This window comes from Rhamphochromis longiceps, linkage group LG3 (assembly GCF_057381845.1).
Source record: "Rhamphochromis longiceps isolate RC_006_pf linkage group LG3, R_longiceps_female_GT1.1, whole genome shotgun sequence".
Lineage (NCBI taxonomy): Eukaryota > Metazoa > Chordata > Actinopteri > Cichliformes > Cichlidae > Rhamphochromis > Rhamphochromis longiceps.
Window position 1 is genome coordinate 61,303,504 of NC_140559.1, and position 17,229 is coordinate 61,320,732.

The window sequence follows — 17,229 nt, forward strand, 5'->3', positions numbered from 1 at the left end:
TTTATTTGATCCTGAGGAAATCGGTTTGGCTGAGATTAAAGTTATAGTTTTCACACAGCTGAATAAACGTCACTCAGAAAACGGATTAAACAGAAGTGTGAGACGGTCGAGAGTTTACTCCAGTGTCCTGTTATATTTTAGATAGCAAGGAGCAGACGGCCGAGTTTATTAAACTCCACCGAGACAGCGGTGACGCAAATCAGAAGGTTAGACCGTCCCATTTCACAGCCTCGCGGCCTTATCAGTCTTTGAAGGACCCGGCCCACGAAGGCTGGGTCCTCTGAAGGATTGGGCCTAGGAATTGGGACACAGCACTAGTCCTCCTTTATCCTTGGTTCTTTACTGGTTCTTTGTTTACTGTGCTTCACACAGCCTGATGAGGAGAAGTGGTACAGAGTGAAAATGATGAACTAACGGTGTAAGTTTTATTTCGGAGCTCCGCGTTTTCTGTGATTGAGAGTTAATTGAAGGAGGAACAAAAGGTGCTGATAGGCATCTGATAGTGTGGCGCTGCATATTCTTCCCTTAATGTCGCTGTTTTCAATCTGTTAATTAAAGTCCTTAAACATGAAGTAGACTGCATCTACAACAAGTCAATACAGCTGTAAATGTGGCTAATTATCCATCTATTACCAATCAATAACAAAATGATAGCTTTTATTTTATGCATGCTTTAGTCAACCACTTACCCAGAGCACCTTCAATCCCAGAAAATTCCTTCTCCTCATTTAAAAAAGTCTGTCATCCTTCCATGCCCTGGTAACTGGGCCATCCAGAGCTGTGTCATTTTGATCATATTTGGACCGGTCCTCTGCTCGCCTCGCCTCACGATCTCGCCACAGGCCAAATCGGCCTTCCTCAGCACACCAAAGATCCGGGTCACGCAGCACCAAAGTTCTGTCCCACTCTGGGCACTATGGTCAGTCTTTCCTCGAGTTTTCAACTGCAAACAAATTGTCAGACAGAGCGGGCTCATCAGGAGCTGGAGGCTGCTCTCCATTGTGCTGCATCCACCAACTCAGACCATCTGGAGTGAGCAGCTCCGCTGGATAGAGTGTACCCGCAACAGCCTCACCTCTTCAGCAACAGATCACCTCCCTTCGAGGCCTCCCTTAGTTTCCAGCCACTTCTGTTCCCTGCCAAAGAAGGTGAGCACATTGTACCATCTGTCCAGCACCATCTTTGCATGGTGCTGGACAGATGGTGATGCTGTTTCCCAGGGACAGCTCAGGGAGACCACGGCTTATCATTGAACAGAATCGATGGTGGTACCCTCTTCAAACCCAGCTTACAGGATCTGGTGTCTGCAGCTGATATAAAACCCGTAACTAGCCAGTTGCAGTCTTACACGACTCTCTGCTGCTTCTCTCCTCCTGTTATCCCCGAAGATCCCATCCCCTTTGCAGACTGTCTGCCCCTAAACAAGCAAAAACCAAACTAATGAGTTAAACATAAAATATCACAAAGAAAGAACAATCCAGTATCCACATCTGCGCCAAAGAGTCCTCTCAGGATGAGGTCCAAAGTCCTGATGGTTAGTCAGGACAAAATGTCCTGAAGCTGGCCCAGGCCCTGGTGGAAGTCAGGAGGCTTCAGGGGTTTGCTGATAAGAGGGTAAACAGACTCTTCACTCTCTGGCAACGCCGGCCAGAGAAAGACAAGCTGTGAGTGGTCTACCCTCCCAAACACTGGGAGAGGCGGGGTGGTTCATGCAGCGAAGGGAAAAAATGCCCTTTCTTTTTTCAGTAGGTATCAGCTGAGTATTACAAACCATCTTCTGTCTTCCAGCTTGGACTGAGGCGAGCTGAACCAGAGGACTTTGTTCAGTGGTCAGACCTGACGTGAAGCTATTTTACTGGATTGAAATCTGTGTTGTTGTTTATATTTGGATGCAGCAGTCTAAAACCAGACTTGGTTTGGGTTTCAGGTTCTGTTGACAGCAGAAAACCTGGAAGGGGGCTGGGGGCGGGACCTGGAATTGTAGCCCTTCCAGCTAATGCTGGACAGCCTCTCCAAGCAGCAAAAGGGCTGTCCTACCAGCAGGAGGGAAAGGACCGTTTTCTGTTGTGTTTCTTAAATTAAAGAACTGTGTGGCATCACGGACACAGTTATTTCCATAGCAACAACATCACATGGCAACGTGTTAAACAAACAGTACAAATGCACTTTAATTATAATTACAGCTGATTTCACAATAAAGCTCATTTTTGAAGCTTGTTTCAGCTCCTAAACAGTTATTTACAGATTTCATTTAAAAATAGGATCAGTTAGGGAACTCTTTACATTGCACCACACCTTTCAATTCTTTAGTCACATAACTCCAACTGACAAGTCAACCCTGAAAATCTTGTGTTGAAGCAGGAAGGAAAGATCCTGCAGAGTGAAGAAGCACCATTAGAGAAAGTTTCCTAGTGTGTGTAGACTAAAGTGCACAGCTACAAACAGTCCTGTTAGTCCACATCTCTGTTGTCTTACTTGAACACATTTTGATACACTGAGAGCACTGGGCTCTAAGAATGCAGTGGTCCCTCGCTATAACACGGCTCACCTTTTACGGTTTTGCTGTTTCGCGAATGTTTTTGTGTAATTTGTGTAACAGCACATTGTGTTCTGCGTCCAGACCGCTGTCAATCAATCTTGTGCCGTGTCTCCTGTACAGTACAGACATTTACATAAATCTTCTATCCTAGCAGTGTGACTCTGAAGTGCTGTACTGTATGTTTGTATGTTTTCTCCCCAACTAACACAACGAAATGTTTTGCACCACAAAGGCACCTGCGGTAGCATCCAGGAGGCAGAGGAAGATGCTAACCATCGCACAAAAAGTTGGACTTCTGGACATGCTAAAGGAAGGTAGATTTACCATATTTTCCGAATTATAAGGCGCATTAAGTGAAACAAAGCAATCGGATAAGTCAAACTTATGGCAGTCTTCATGTAGGTAACTAGTTAATGCAGCAGGATGAAGCAAGCTCTGATGCAGGATACAGGTCAACCAGCTTGTTCTGTCTACAGTTCCTTCGTCTTTGGAGACTACTCTTTATGTTTTGGTTTTATTTATTTATTTATTTATTTATTTATTTATTTATTTATTTATTTTTTTTTTGAGTCATTATTTTTTTTTTTTTTTTTTTAAACTTTTATTTAACTTTTTTTTCCCCAACAAATATAAGACTGGTTCACATCCAAAATAATAACACTACACAGCACTAGAATATTACAACATTATGTCCATAACTGTTGTCCTCTAGGATCCAGTTTATAGGTTACTCCCAGTGCTTCCAGTGGTCTCTTCCATTTGTAAACAAAAATTCGGGAGCTCCCATCAATATAATGTCCCAGCCTGATCAGAGTCATAACTTCAATGATGAGCGACTTCCATAGAGAAATGGAGGGAGGCTCAGCCCCCACCCATCTCAACATAATGCTTTTCCTGGCCAACATTAACAGTGACTGAATTACATGCTCATGTTGTACCAGTGAGACAGGAATATATCCCAATATACACATTAATGGGTTTTCTGTCACCTGATGACCAATGGCTGTACTAATATTGGCGCAGACCTCTTTCCAAAATGACTGAATAATAGCACATTCCCACAAGCAGTGGAATCTAGTGCCCACTCTGACCTTACACTTGAGACAGTTTGGAGATATTCCCATATTATACTTACTATAAATATATGGAGAAATATACACATTGTGCAAAATTTTGTACTGCAGTTCTTTAAATCGGTTACAAACAGAGATTTTGGATGGAAGGAGCAAGATTTTGTCCCATGCCTGTATATCTATTTCACATTTAAGCAGCGTCCCCCAAGATTTTCTCAACCATGCCAGTTTATCCTCGATTAGGGCATAAATCTCGGAATAAAACTTTGATACAAAATGTTTATGCTCCCTATTATCCAAAAAAAATTTCTCCAACCGAAAAGAGGCAGTTGAGATTCGTAATGTTTTAGCATTTTTTAACACATAATTTCTCAGTTGCAAATACTTATAAAACTCAGTCTTTGACATAGAATACTGGGACTTCAAGGATTCAAATGATTTAAACTCACCATGTTTAAAGAGGTCATAAAACCTCTTTACACCTACTTTATGCCATCCCACAAAGCTTGACCCTATGTTTTGTGGCAGAAGGTCTAGATTATTTATAAACGTTGACAAGATATTAAACGGAAGACTACTGTTAAAAATTTTTCTCAGTTTTCGCCACGTCCACATAGCATTATATATCAGTGGGTTATGCTTTATTACGTGAGGTAAGTCATTTAGACGTTTCCCTAAGAAGTTAACAGGTGAGGATGGTTTACATAATACTTCCTCAATATTTAGCCATGGCAGATCAGAATGTTCATGTATCCAGGAAGAAAGAATCCTCGCTTGTATTGAGAGGACATAATTTTCTATGTTTGGCACTCCCCACCCACCCAGATCTTTCGGTAACTGTAGTGTCTCCAATTTAATTTTGGGTTTTCTTCCTGCCCAAATGAAATCCACCATAGCCTTGTTAATTACTTTAATATCTTCTGATTTCAAGATTGCAAACAACATGCCTGTGGGATATAATATTTTCGGTAGGATTACCATTTTAATAAGATTTATTCTTCCCAAAAATGATATCGGAAGTGATCTCCATCTTGTCAGCATCTCCCGAAGATCTTGAACCATTCCATTAATATTTTCTCTATATAAGTGTCCAACATTTGGTGTAACTTTAACTCCCAAATATACAAAACCTGATGGTGCCCAATGAAAGGGTTTAACATATAAAGGTTCATTATCCCCTCCACTACACAAAGTCATTATAACAGATTTATCAAAATTTACTTTGTATCCAGATATAAGACCAAAGTCCTTGATACACCTAGTAAGAACGGGTAAAGAGTTAACCAGGTCAGTCAGTGTCAGAAGAATATCGTCTGCATAGAGCAGAATTTTATGTTGTCTATCCCCAATTTTAACTCCAAGAACACTTGGATTTTGTCTAATGGCCATGGCCAAGGGCTCGATGGCCAAAGCAAATAATAGTGGTGACAATGGGCTACCTTGTGCTGTACCTCTGCTCAGTGAAAATGGGGAAGATAACAAGCCGTTAGTTAACACAGATGCTATTGGCGATTTGTATATAATTTTGATCCACCCCAGAAAGTTTTTTCCAAACCCAAATCTTCTCATTATTTCAAACATATATTCCCATTCAATTCTATCGAATGCCTTTTCGGCATCCATAGAAACAACAACCCCAGGGATCTGATTAAAATTTAAAAAAATGAATAATATTAAATAGGCGTCGAGTATTATTATAAGAATTCCTCCCCTTAATAAAACCTGTCTGATCAGCATGCACGATAGAGCACATTACTTTTTCTAGCCTAAGAGCCAGTATCTTTGAAAGTATCTTGTTATCAGCACCAAGAAGGCTAATAGGCCTGTAAGATGAGCATGACTCTGGATTTTTATCTTTTTTAGCTATCAATATTATATTAGCCTGGTACATAGATTCTGGGAGTTTCGATTCTTCAAATGCTTTATTAAAAACCCTTAATAATAAACTATTTAACTTCATTTTCATTACCTTAAAAAATTCTACTGGGAAACCATCTGCCCCAGGACATTTCCCTGACTGGAGTGCAGATATAGCTTTATCCACCTCTATCATTGTTATGGGTGACTCCAGCAGGCTTACCTGATCTTCAGAAAGCTGAGGGAATACTAAGTCGTTTAGGAAGAAGCCTGAGTTAAGCCTTGTTATGTCCATCTCAGATCGATATAGGTTTGTATAGAATTCTCTGAAGCACTCATTAATCTGACGGTTTCCTACTTGTCTTTCACCGTTCACATCCACAATAGCTGTGATAAAGGAACTTGATGGAGTATTCCTTGCAAGACGAGCCAGAAAGCGGTTAGGCTTACTAGCTGATTCAAAAAGCCGTTGTCTGGCAAGAAGGACATCTCTTTCAGCCTTTCGCATTATCAAATTACGCAAAGATGTCCTGGCAATATTAAGCTCACTTAATGTTTCAGCTGATTTTGTTACATAGTATTGTTTCTCCAGCTTTTTGATATTATTCTCGATCTCTAACTGCCTTGTTAATCGTTGCTTCCTTTTATGACTTGTGTATGAAATAATCATCCCTCTCATGTAAGCCTTATAGCTATCCCATAAAGTTCTCGTGTCTATCTCCTCTTTGTCATTTATTTCTAGGAATACTGTTGTTTGCTCTGTTATGAAATGTATAAATTTCTCATCCAAAAGAGACAGTGTGCTCATCTTCCAAGACCTAGAGCGCTCAATATGTCTCATGGGTTGAATGGTTAAGACAACAGGAGCATGGTCAGAGAGACCTATATGACCAATATTTACCTGCTGAACTAACTGACTGATACACTTGGACATAAAAATATAATCTATACGAGATGCTGACAAGTGAGGGTTAGAATGGAAAGTGTACTCCTTAGATAGTGGATTATAGTGTCGCCAAACATCTATAAGGTCAAGCTCATTTATAATTTGCCAAAGGGCTTTGGAGTTTTTGGTCAAGATAGATTGTGGGGGAAATTTATCCATTTTAGGGCATAAAGCACAGTTAAAGTCACCCGCTAATATTATATTAGCACAGTCCATGTCCACTAATTGACTAAATAATACCGTATAAAATTCGCCATCCTGTGCATTCGGCGCATATATATTACCTAGGAGAACAGTTTCCCCATGCAACATCCCTTTAACCAATATATATCTTCCTTCATTGTCCTTGTGAGTGGCTATAACGTTGAAGGGAAGATTTTTGTGTATAAGGGTAATAACCCCCCTTTTATTTGTGGAGTAGGATGAGAAAAAAATTTGACCAACCCAATCTCTACAGTATTTTCTGTGTTCATCATCTGTCAAATGGGTTTCTTGCAAAAAAGCAATGTGAGTCAAATCTTTCTTCAGAGAATTTAAAATGGACTTTTTTTTCACCACATTGTTGGACCCTTTAACATTCCAAGTACTTATCTTAACTGACATATAGGAAAAGTAATGTATATATTGTGCTGTTTACATATTTAACCAAATCTACATTTGACCAGTCTGAGCCTATTAACCAAAATAATTGAGCATAAAACAAGAACACTGGTTCCCAGCAAAACCTGAACACAAAGCCTGGAAACCTCAACCCTCCCCAACACAAATAACACAAAATAACAAAAAATAAATTACACATCTAGATGTACCCTACTCTAAAGTACAGCTGTGGGGGGCCACAAACGCGTAACATCCCTGCACTGGAGTCTATGTCAAAAATCAAAGTCTCTATACCTTAGCTCATTATCAATACTTTAATGCTGTAAGCCTCGAGTTTGTAACTTACGTTACAATGACGTAAGTCAAACTTATGGCAGTCTTCATGTAGGTAACTAGTTAATGCAGCAGGATGAAGCAAGCTCTGATGCAGGATACAGGTCAACCAGCTTGTTCTGTCTACAGTTCCTTCGTCTTTGGAGACTACTCTTTATGTTTTGGTTTTATTTATTTATTTTTATTATATTTTTTTCCATTCTTGTCCCGCAGTAGCACTGGAGTATTTATGCCAAATATCTTAAATGAGATACTCAAGCTGATAGCTAAAAGATGTATTCTTTACTTGTAATTTACCCAAAATATATGTATATACCTTCTAATGGTAATACATAGTGATTTTTAATTATGGTCAATTGTTGATTAGTGTTTTTGGAGCTTGACTCACACAGTGGAGAAAAAGTTGTCTGTGTCTTGAGCACTAGGTCTCTGAATTTTGGATAATAAAACAGAACATAGATAGAAAACGTAACTTAGATCACATCACATCTGTTTACATTAAGTAAGCAGTTTCCAATATCCAAATGTATTATCTCCTTATTTGCTCTTTTGTGTAGTACAGAAAAAAAAGGTGCATTAATATTCCCTCCTCACATCTCTGTCTTTAGAGGTGCGTCCAACACATTATAGACTCTGAAGCAGGCAACTTGATTTATGTCAGACTCTCAGGGCTCCAGTAGTGAACCCCCAGCCATTCTCTACTTCCTAACCCTCTCTCCCAGACACACACAACCAGAGCCTTCTCCATCTAAAAGGTCCTATTTAAAGCACTAGTCTCCATTTTACTGCCCTGGCATTATTAGCATGGAGGAGAGCGCTGTTGTTTTCATGTAGGTAAAGACAATTTGTGCTGAACTAAGTATCCTCTTTGTGTCCAAGGGTTGTGTGATGCATTGACAGACCTCTCTGCATTGAATCATATCTGTTATTAACCTCTGTCTCTCTTTCACAGCATGTCTTTATCCTGTCCTCCTTCTCTCACCCCAACCAATCACAGCAGATGGCCCCGCCCCTCCCTGAGCCTGGTTCTGTCGGAGGTTTCTTCCTGTTAAAAGGGAGTTTTTCCTTCCCACTGTCGCCAAAGTGCTTGCTCATAGGGGGTCATGTGATTGTTGGGTTTTTCTCTCTATGTATTATTGTAGGATCTACCTTACAGTATAAAGCACCTTGAGGTGAATGTTGTTGTGTAAGTAAAACAGAATTGAGCTGCATGATGTCAGCATTGCCACATTATAATTAAGAATAAATAACTGAGAATTATTTAATTATCAACAAACTCACATGCACATTAAAATACATGAATAAACGCATGGGACTCTATGGAATCAAATTTGATTTCACAGGTTGGATTCACTCAGAGCCAGTTCACACAACAGGCATCTCAGCACATTTACATTGTAAAGTCAGGACCTCACAGCTCCATAGAATGAAAACGATTAACTTCTTATGAGCAAGCCCTCAGTAAAAGTAGGTAAAATGCTCTCTTTGCACAGAAGGAAAGTTTCAGAAGAACTGAAAAGGAAAGATAAGACAATCATAACCACTAAACATGTTGAAAGGCAAGAGACATAATGGAAGCCATGAGTGGCATACATGTTAATGTGTTATCATAATCATACTGAAAGGTTTCAGAAGGTGGAATATATAGAAGAGAAGACAGAATATGTTTGATGTTTTTCTAGAAAGAATATTTATTCAAACTATCATTTAATCTTCATTTGAGATAAATGTCACGATTTTATCTCTGTATATGAACGAGTTTGGATGCATCAGCACATACATATCTGTCTGCTTGTCCAAATGGCAGAGTACCAACTATGTCCACAGATGGAACTTATGAAAACCATATGACATACTCTGAAAAAGAAATCAGTTTGCTATTCCTCCCCCAACTCTGACATACACATTCACAGGGTTCCCTCTCACCCCTCCCCTTTCAATAACATATTAATCTCCCTTTAACTCCCTCCCTCTTTGCCCTTCTCCTCGTCCTGCTTGTTGCTATAACTCCCTCCTTCTTACTCCTATTTCCTCTTCTCTCCTCCCTCTCTGCTTCCTGAAGTCTTGAGCCTGCAAACACTCCAGTGCTGATCTGTTTCAGCAGTATAGAGTGAAGACCACAGAGGAAAAGAAGTTAAAATTCAGGGAGGACATTTCAGACCAAGACTAAAACATCACATTAAGAAAAATCTTTTAAAGGCAGATGATAAAAGTGTAAAGAAAATCAGGGTGAGAGGCAAGCAGAGAGAGGATCTATAAAGCCGGTTTAAAATAAAGAATGGGCTCCCTGGTGAGCAGTGCTTTCCTCTTAACCTCCCTGCTGGCTTTGCTTTTTGGATGTTCTTCAGTCTTGGCCCAGAACCTGAGACAAAGAGATGCACTCTGTAACACAGATGGCTGCTTTGTTGTCTATTTTCAACGCAAAACCTTTTTGGAGTCATGGAGGGCCTGCAAAGAAAAAGGTGGCAACCTGGCCACCATCAAGCGGAAGGTGGACGCAACCGCTATTGCCACTCTCTTTTCCACTGTGGATCTGCGCCACTCACGCACTACTGTCCAAGTATGGATTGGCCTTCAGCGCCAGCCTCGCCAGTGCACTACCACGCGCCCACTGCGAGGTTTCTCTTGGACTACCGGTGACCAGGACACAGAGTACACCGACTGGCAGAACCCGGACTCCCCTGACTCGTGTTCAGTGCCTCGCTGTGTGTTTATGGGCTACAGCACTGAAGACCAGGATCATAATTTTAAATGGATAGACAGTGCTTGTGCAGTCTCTGCAGATGGGTATCTGTGCCATTATGCCTACGCAGGCATGTGCCCTCCCCTGTGGAGTGAGGGAGAAGGCAATGTTACCTACACCACACCGTTTAACCTTCTAAGCGCACTGCTGACTCACGTACCCGTTGGATCTGTTGCTACCGTACGGTGTCCTTCAGGCGCCAAAGAAGAAAAGACGGCTTCATGTATGACGAGGGAAGATGGCTCAGTGGGATGGACCAAAGAAACTCCTCTTTGTTCTCATTCCTCTATATCACACGACCTATGTGACCAGGATAATGGTGGATGTGGGCATTTCTGCATGGCAGCTGGTGGTCATGTCTACTGTGAATGTGCTGATGGATACACGCTTGCACCAGATGAACGCACTTGCCTCGATGTAGACGAGTGTCTCGGAGGTCCTTGCGAGCAGATCTGTGTGAACACCGTGGGGACATTTGAATGTCAGTGTCACGAGGGCTATGATATAAACGATGGGGGTGAGTGTGAGGATATTGACGAGTGTATAAATGACCCATGTGAACATGCTTGTGAGAACACCCCAGGCTCTCATATCTGCCACTGCCATCTGGGCTATTCCTTAGTGCCTGAGCATCCCAGGCAATGCCAGGATATCAATGAGTGCGAGATTCCTGGAACATGCGAGCAGATGTGTGTGAATTATGAAGGTGGTTTTGAGTGCTATTGCAGTGAAGGCTTTGAACTCATGTCTGATAACTATTCATGTGAGAAGAGAGAGGAAGCAGACGACCAATATGCTGTCACTCCTCCTTCTCTTTGGGTCACAGGCCAGGCTGGACCTCTGTGGGACTATGGCTGGAACCCAGAGCAGCGCCACACTGACTGGCCTACACAGGAGGAGGAGTCTCTGGACTGGCTGACAGAGTCCACCAGAGTTTTGAATTCTGATGTAATTTGGGCCACCAGTCCCCCACTGGTGCTGGACCCCCTGACACAGGGAACTGATAAAGATGAAGAAGAAGCTGTAGACAGAGCTGACTGGTCAAACGGTGATCAGAGATTTCAGACTGAGCTGAAGGTTTTGTCAGCAACTGCCTCCAATACTCCTCATGTCCTTAGCTCCAGCGCTACCCCAGACCCGTACAAGGAAGATGAGGGTGAAGCTACTACAGCTCTTCGCTTATACCCCACCTCAACAGTAGAAGGAGCTTGGAACTGGGGGGCGGATCTCGTTACTTCAAGCAAGATTCCACAGGGTTCTGTCACAGACATGCCTGAAGAGTCCAGTTACCACAAAGAGCCAGAAGGAGAAACACAGACGAATCTCCTCAGGGAAAACTTTCAGTTCACAGAGGCGGAGTTAAGCAAAGAGGAAATGACCTTTGTGGAATCTACCCCCAGTCAAAACCTGGCCTTTCCCACCAGGCTGGCTTCTTCCCAGCCGCCCCTAACAGAGGACGAGGAAGGTGACGACAGCTCGGATTCTGTCCAGACAAAGGGGAGCACTTGGCTCATGGTGGGACTCTTCATACCCATCTGCATCTTCATTGTCGTAATGGTGGCACTCGGTTTTGTCTACTGCAACCGCTATAGAGTTACGGCACACGATAAGAATGCCGCTGACTGCTACCACTGGATCTCGGGGTCTCATGAGAAACAGGGAGCTCCTGACCCCTCAGCAGGGGCGCAGAGCTGTGTTTAAAACTGTGAAGACGTTTACATAAACAAACCCTGTGTCAGAGGGAAAGAATGGTGACGAATGCATCTGGTCCCTCTGACTCTGGACTACGGGACAGTTAAATAACTCTTGAATCTAAACTCATAGTGACAGGAGGGAAAGTACAGAGAAAGTCTTTTTGTGAATATGTTTTCTATGTGGTACAGAATACACACACACACACACACACACGCACACACACGCACACACACACGCACACACGCACACACACGCACACACGCACACACACGCACACACACACACACGCACGCACACACACACACGCACACACACACACACACACACACACACCGTCCTGATTATTGACATGTTTATTCGTTTCAGCATGTCCCAGATGAAGTAATTCCTGCTTATAAAGGTAACAGAGGTCTTTGTTTTGTAATGGAATTTGACTCAGTTTCACATCTCTGCTCATAACTGTTACCTGTGTTTTATAAGTGTGGTTGCCTCAGTCAGCAATGAATGAAGGGAAACTACATAAATGTCCAGAAGGAGACACAGAAAAATGCTGAACACAAGTTCGCTGTGTTGGAGCAGAATTGTGGAGCTGCGATTGAACAAAACCCTCTTTCATGTTTGTTTCTTGTTGCCATTTTAAAGGTATAATGCTTGTAATAGTTCATTGAAATAATGTCACACTCCATAAACCCTGTGACTGTTACACAGAGAGTGGCTGTAGCAGCTGTTTTGTGACACTGGCCTTGTTTGTGAAATGGCCATCAGTCACCCTTTGTACTGCTAATTCCTGAATGCACTAAAGAAATCATTTCTGGCCACCTTGGATGAAATCCAGCTGTGTACAGACTGCTTTCAGTGCAGCCGCCGATGGAGCTTCGATTTTTAAATTCCCAAATGACAATGAGATTTCAAGGGATTTGTATCCTGCGTTCAAAACTGACTACTAACACGGGAGGAAAGAAGATTGTATAGAGTACTAAAAATACTAATAAAGATAATAATAGTAATCGACTCAAACTAATGAAATGTGGTATGATTTTTATAGCTAAATCTGTTCATTCATTCGTTTTTATTTATAAACAGTGCTAAATCACAACAACAGTCACCTCGACATTATCTGATGTTCACTTGTCAGACTCAGAGAAAGTACGTGTACACATACAAGGAATTGGGCTCTTACCTACTATATACAGAAGGATTAACTATGAATGCATATACATGAGAGAAAGATGTACAACAGAATAAAAATAATATGTACAGTATGCTGTGATACAGCAGCAGGTGTGGTGTGTTTAAATACAGTGTTCATCAGCGTGACAGCCTGTGGAGAGAAACTGTAGATGGCTGCTTATGTTGGTGTACAGTGCTCTGTACCAGAAGGGAGGGGAACAGGTTGTGTTAAGAATTTGTAAGTTAAAGTGTTGAGTTTGAAAGTTTATTGGAAATAACAGTTCAGTTAGAGGAGAGCTTTCTTTGAGCAGTGGCAATCACGTCACCTGAGACAGGAAGTGGCATCTGTTAAATGCATTTGAACACTCAAAGCTGCTGAGCAGATTAAATATGCAGCAAGGGTTTCCATTTATTTCAGTCATTGCTGTGATATTCTTGTCATTTACTACTGTATTCAAAATCCTAGAAGTATTTGCTGTCATTAGCTCAGAAAAGGGGAAAAAGGATGCTGTGATTGGAAAAATAACTATTATCAGCAGAGTCCTTCCTTGGAATGTGTTTTTACAGAAAATACAGCAGGATGATTCAGGACCTCACATTGTGACTGTACTGACTAATAGAGTCTACAGATTAGAACCAGCTGATGTATTTGCTTGGCTCTCAGAGGGGGTCTCTTCTCTCACTGTCTGTCCAATTATCAAAATCACCGTCTTTTCTGCAGGTCTCAGTATACAGACACAATCTACTCACTTCTTACAACTCTGATGCATATGATAAATAAAAGCAGTCATAGTTTGTCCATTATTTAGCATGAATATAACTCGGTGTACACATTTGCTGCAAGGATCTGGGAACATGTTGCTGTCTCTACAAAGAAGCAGAGAGACAATCAGAGAGCTATGCAACCCTCAGGTTAGCTCCTTCCCTTCTGTAAACACAAAGCTGAGGGTTCCAGCTGTTATTCACATTGTAGTACTGGGAGGCCAAATGCTCTGCAGCTTAAGAAAACACCAGCAAATAGACAAATGCTGTACAAGCACAGAAAACGCACAGAAAACAAATGCTCACCCTTAATAATCAGCTGTGTGGATAAGCCATGTATATGTAACACATAGGGACACTAAAGCAGTCGTGCCAGAATGTCCTGCTAAAGATTCTTTAAAATACAAGGGGAGCAAGCGAGTCAGACACCCAGGGCACAGAGAGGAAGCAGGTCTGATCAGAAACAGTTTATTACGGCCTGGGAGCACAAATATTAAAAAAAAAAAAAAAAAAAAACCTCTTAAAATGTACGTAATAAAATGTTGTCAATCTACTAAAAACCACCATTTTCTACATTCACTAAAACCCTGCTATAATTATGCCACATGTTCATTATGGGTCCATCAGCAGGCCAGGAATTCCAGCTTTAGAGCAGAGTCCACGTCAGACAAGGAAGCGCCTCCCATCTTCTTGTCCTTCCACAGGCCCATCATATCCCAGCCCAGCTTGCGCTCTGCACCCGAATCCATCATGCGACCACCGCCACAGCTGCCCTTGCGTCGGTGTCCTGTAAAATAACAAATAGGGGCCAGAACAATGTTCCCAGAAGCGGCCCTAGGTCATGGCGTCCCTCTCCCAATCCAGCTGCACCCAGTAAACAACAGTAGAGACCCTAAACCTCTGCCCTGCTGCCAATCACACGCGCTGTCTCCTACTGTTGCCGTTCCATGAGGTCAGGACTGGGCCGCCGTGTCACGCCGGCCATCTCGCATTCACCTTCCAGTCTGGGGCCTTTTTGTTTTCTTCAGGGCTCTAGTGATGGGTCGTTCGCGAACGAAATGGCTCTTAGAGCCGGCTCTTTGACGTGAACGACGCGAGCCGGCTCCTTATCGCGAGCCGGCTCCTTATCGCGAGCCGTCACGTGGGTTTTTTTTTTTTCTTTCTCTCAGCCTCTCTCTCGCACTTTTTTTCCGCTTCACTCCGCACGTGAGCCTTGTGCTTTACGCTGGGCAGAGGGGGGAGGGGCGGTAGTTACACTCAGTAGCACAGGAACAGAGCCAGAGAGAGAGAAAGAGAGGCAGGGACAACAACATTAGAAAGGTATAGTAATCATCCACAACTATTTTCGGTTGCAGATGATAAAGGATTGAGAAAGTTTATTCATGCAGGTCCATATGACAGAGAATATGCATCTTCTTTTTGTTTTCATATTATAATTTATATTTAATTGTGTTGTGGTTTGCAGTGTTTTGTGTTCTTTTCACTTTAAATTTGTGAAAGGAAACAGCTGAAATTTAAATAGTTAAAACTTGAAATGTGAATAGTTGATTTTTGTATTATATGATTTATTTATTACATTTTATGTGGAGTGAATAAATAAAAGTATATTTACGGTGGCCCCTAGAGACAAAGCACATACAAACTTCAAATCACGTACGAACTCTGAAGCATGTACAAACTCCAAAACACGTAAAAACACGTACAAACTCCAAAACACGTAAAAACACGTACAAACTCCGAAGCACGTAAAAACTCAGAAGCATATAAAAACTCAGAAGCACATAAAAACTCAAAACACGTACAAAAGACAACAGAAGTGCTCCAGGATGCTGGGCGCAGTGTTGAGCCTTTGTTATCTTGTGGCTACACAAGCCAGCAAGTACCAACGACCGGATTTGGTGTGTGGTAATAACAGGTAAATGAACTTTTTTTTAAATTATTTGAATATATATATGAGTGCCTGTGTATAAATACACAAACAATACACACATGCTTTCAATTGTGTAATTTAAGTGATCTAGTAGCTCTGCTTTGGAAGTTCAGTTCATGCTAGAAATGTGTTTTGGAGTTTGTACGTGTTTTGTCTCTAGGGGCCACCGCATATATTTATATATAAACATATATAAATAAAACCACTTGTTTTTATGTTAGTAATTCCTTTTGTGCATAATTTTATATTATTGTTAATAATAAATTAATTAAAGCAACAAAACAACCTGAAGAGCCGGTTCGGAGCCGAAAGAGCCGGCTCTTTTTAGTGAGCTGAACCGAAAGAGCCGGATCTCTAAAAAGAGCCGGAAATCCCATCACTACAGGGCTCAGCTAGCCTGCTTTTAAAAGGTCTTTACACAGCTGATAGGCCACCTCTGGACACACCCCTGCCTCAGCAGGTGGTCCCTATCAGCTAATTTGTCCCATGTGCAGCCAGTCCACAGTGGATTAAAAACTATGTCACATAAAACACTAAAAACCATGCAATAGAAACAGAATAAAACCATGCAAATAAAACGACACTCATAAATAAACACTAAAAATCAGAATAAAAACAATATACAAGATAAATACAAATTTCCACTGTGTGACATATATACAAGCATTGGCATATTTTGAGAGGCCTGATTTGATTTTCATGATGATAATGAAATATTAGTATTTATTGATTTAATGCAGTAACATCCCTGTTTTACAGGCAGGGGATTCAAAGATCCCATGGGAATGCCGATTGATTCGGGTTTCTCCTTGATGACGGAGAGCCACCGGATCACCTCCTGACACAAAGGAGCAGCTCTGAGTTTCACTGTGGTGTACACCATCCACTGCTTCTTTCATTGCAGCCGAGTACACTTGTGTGGAGGCATGTGACCCAACACCTGGACAATTGCTTAGAATTCAGGAGCACTTTGGAGCTGAACCTGACTGGATACTAACTTATGTGACCAAAGCGAGCTAATGGGCTACAAAACAGTGGATGAAGTAAAGCAATTTCAAACATCCCATAGACATTTTCCTTCATTATCAGTTGTGTTTCTATGTTGTTGTTGTTAAAAACCCAGTGAAGTATTCACTAATGTTTTGTGATTATCTTATTTATATTTTTTTTAATGAAGAAACTTCAGTATATTTAAGTTGAGCTATCCTATGACTCCAACTGCTTTCTTTCTTGAAGAAGACGTTAGAGCCATGCTGGGGGTAGGATGGCTAGGGTCTCAACTTTATTTAATCTAGGAAAGGGGGGTTTAGCTCATTTCTGGGGGTGCTGAAGCCCCCCTAAAAATGAATCAAAGCACCCCCAAAGATTTCTTACTTTTTTTGACAATATTGCTGTTTGTGTGACACACTAGTAAAAATATAAAAACTATACTTGGTACTTGTACTTGGTTCAGTCATAATAATGTGACTAGAATAGTGCATTTTCACAAGTCACTTCAGACCTTTCTGATTTCTCTCATTTTTTTTTTAACATTTTGAAAAAGTATGTTTACTTTTCAGATGTACAAGCTAAGAGAAGAGA

At 41.5% G+C, this 17,229-nt stretch overlaps 1 protein-coding gene across 1 annotated transcript; it reads left to right on the forward strand.

Annotated features, from left to right (window-relative positions):
* The first annotated feature begins 9,381 nt into the window (after positions 1-9,381).
* Positions 9,382-14,267, forward strand: cd248a (CD248 molecule, endosialin a). Its single transcript, XM_085400586.1, has one exon. The coding sequence runs from the start codon at positions 9,627-9,629 to the stop codon at positions 11,790-11,792; it is 2,166 nt and encodes a 721-aa protein (XP_085256712.1). The 5' UTR covers positions 9,382-9,626; the 3' UTR covers positions 11,793-14,267.
* Positions 14,268-17,229: the final 2,962 nt, after the last annotated feature.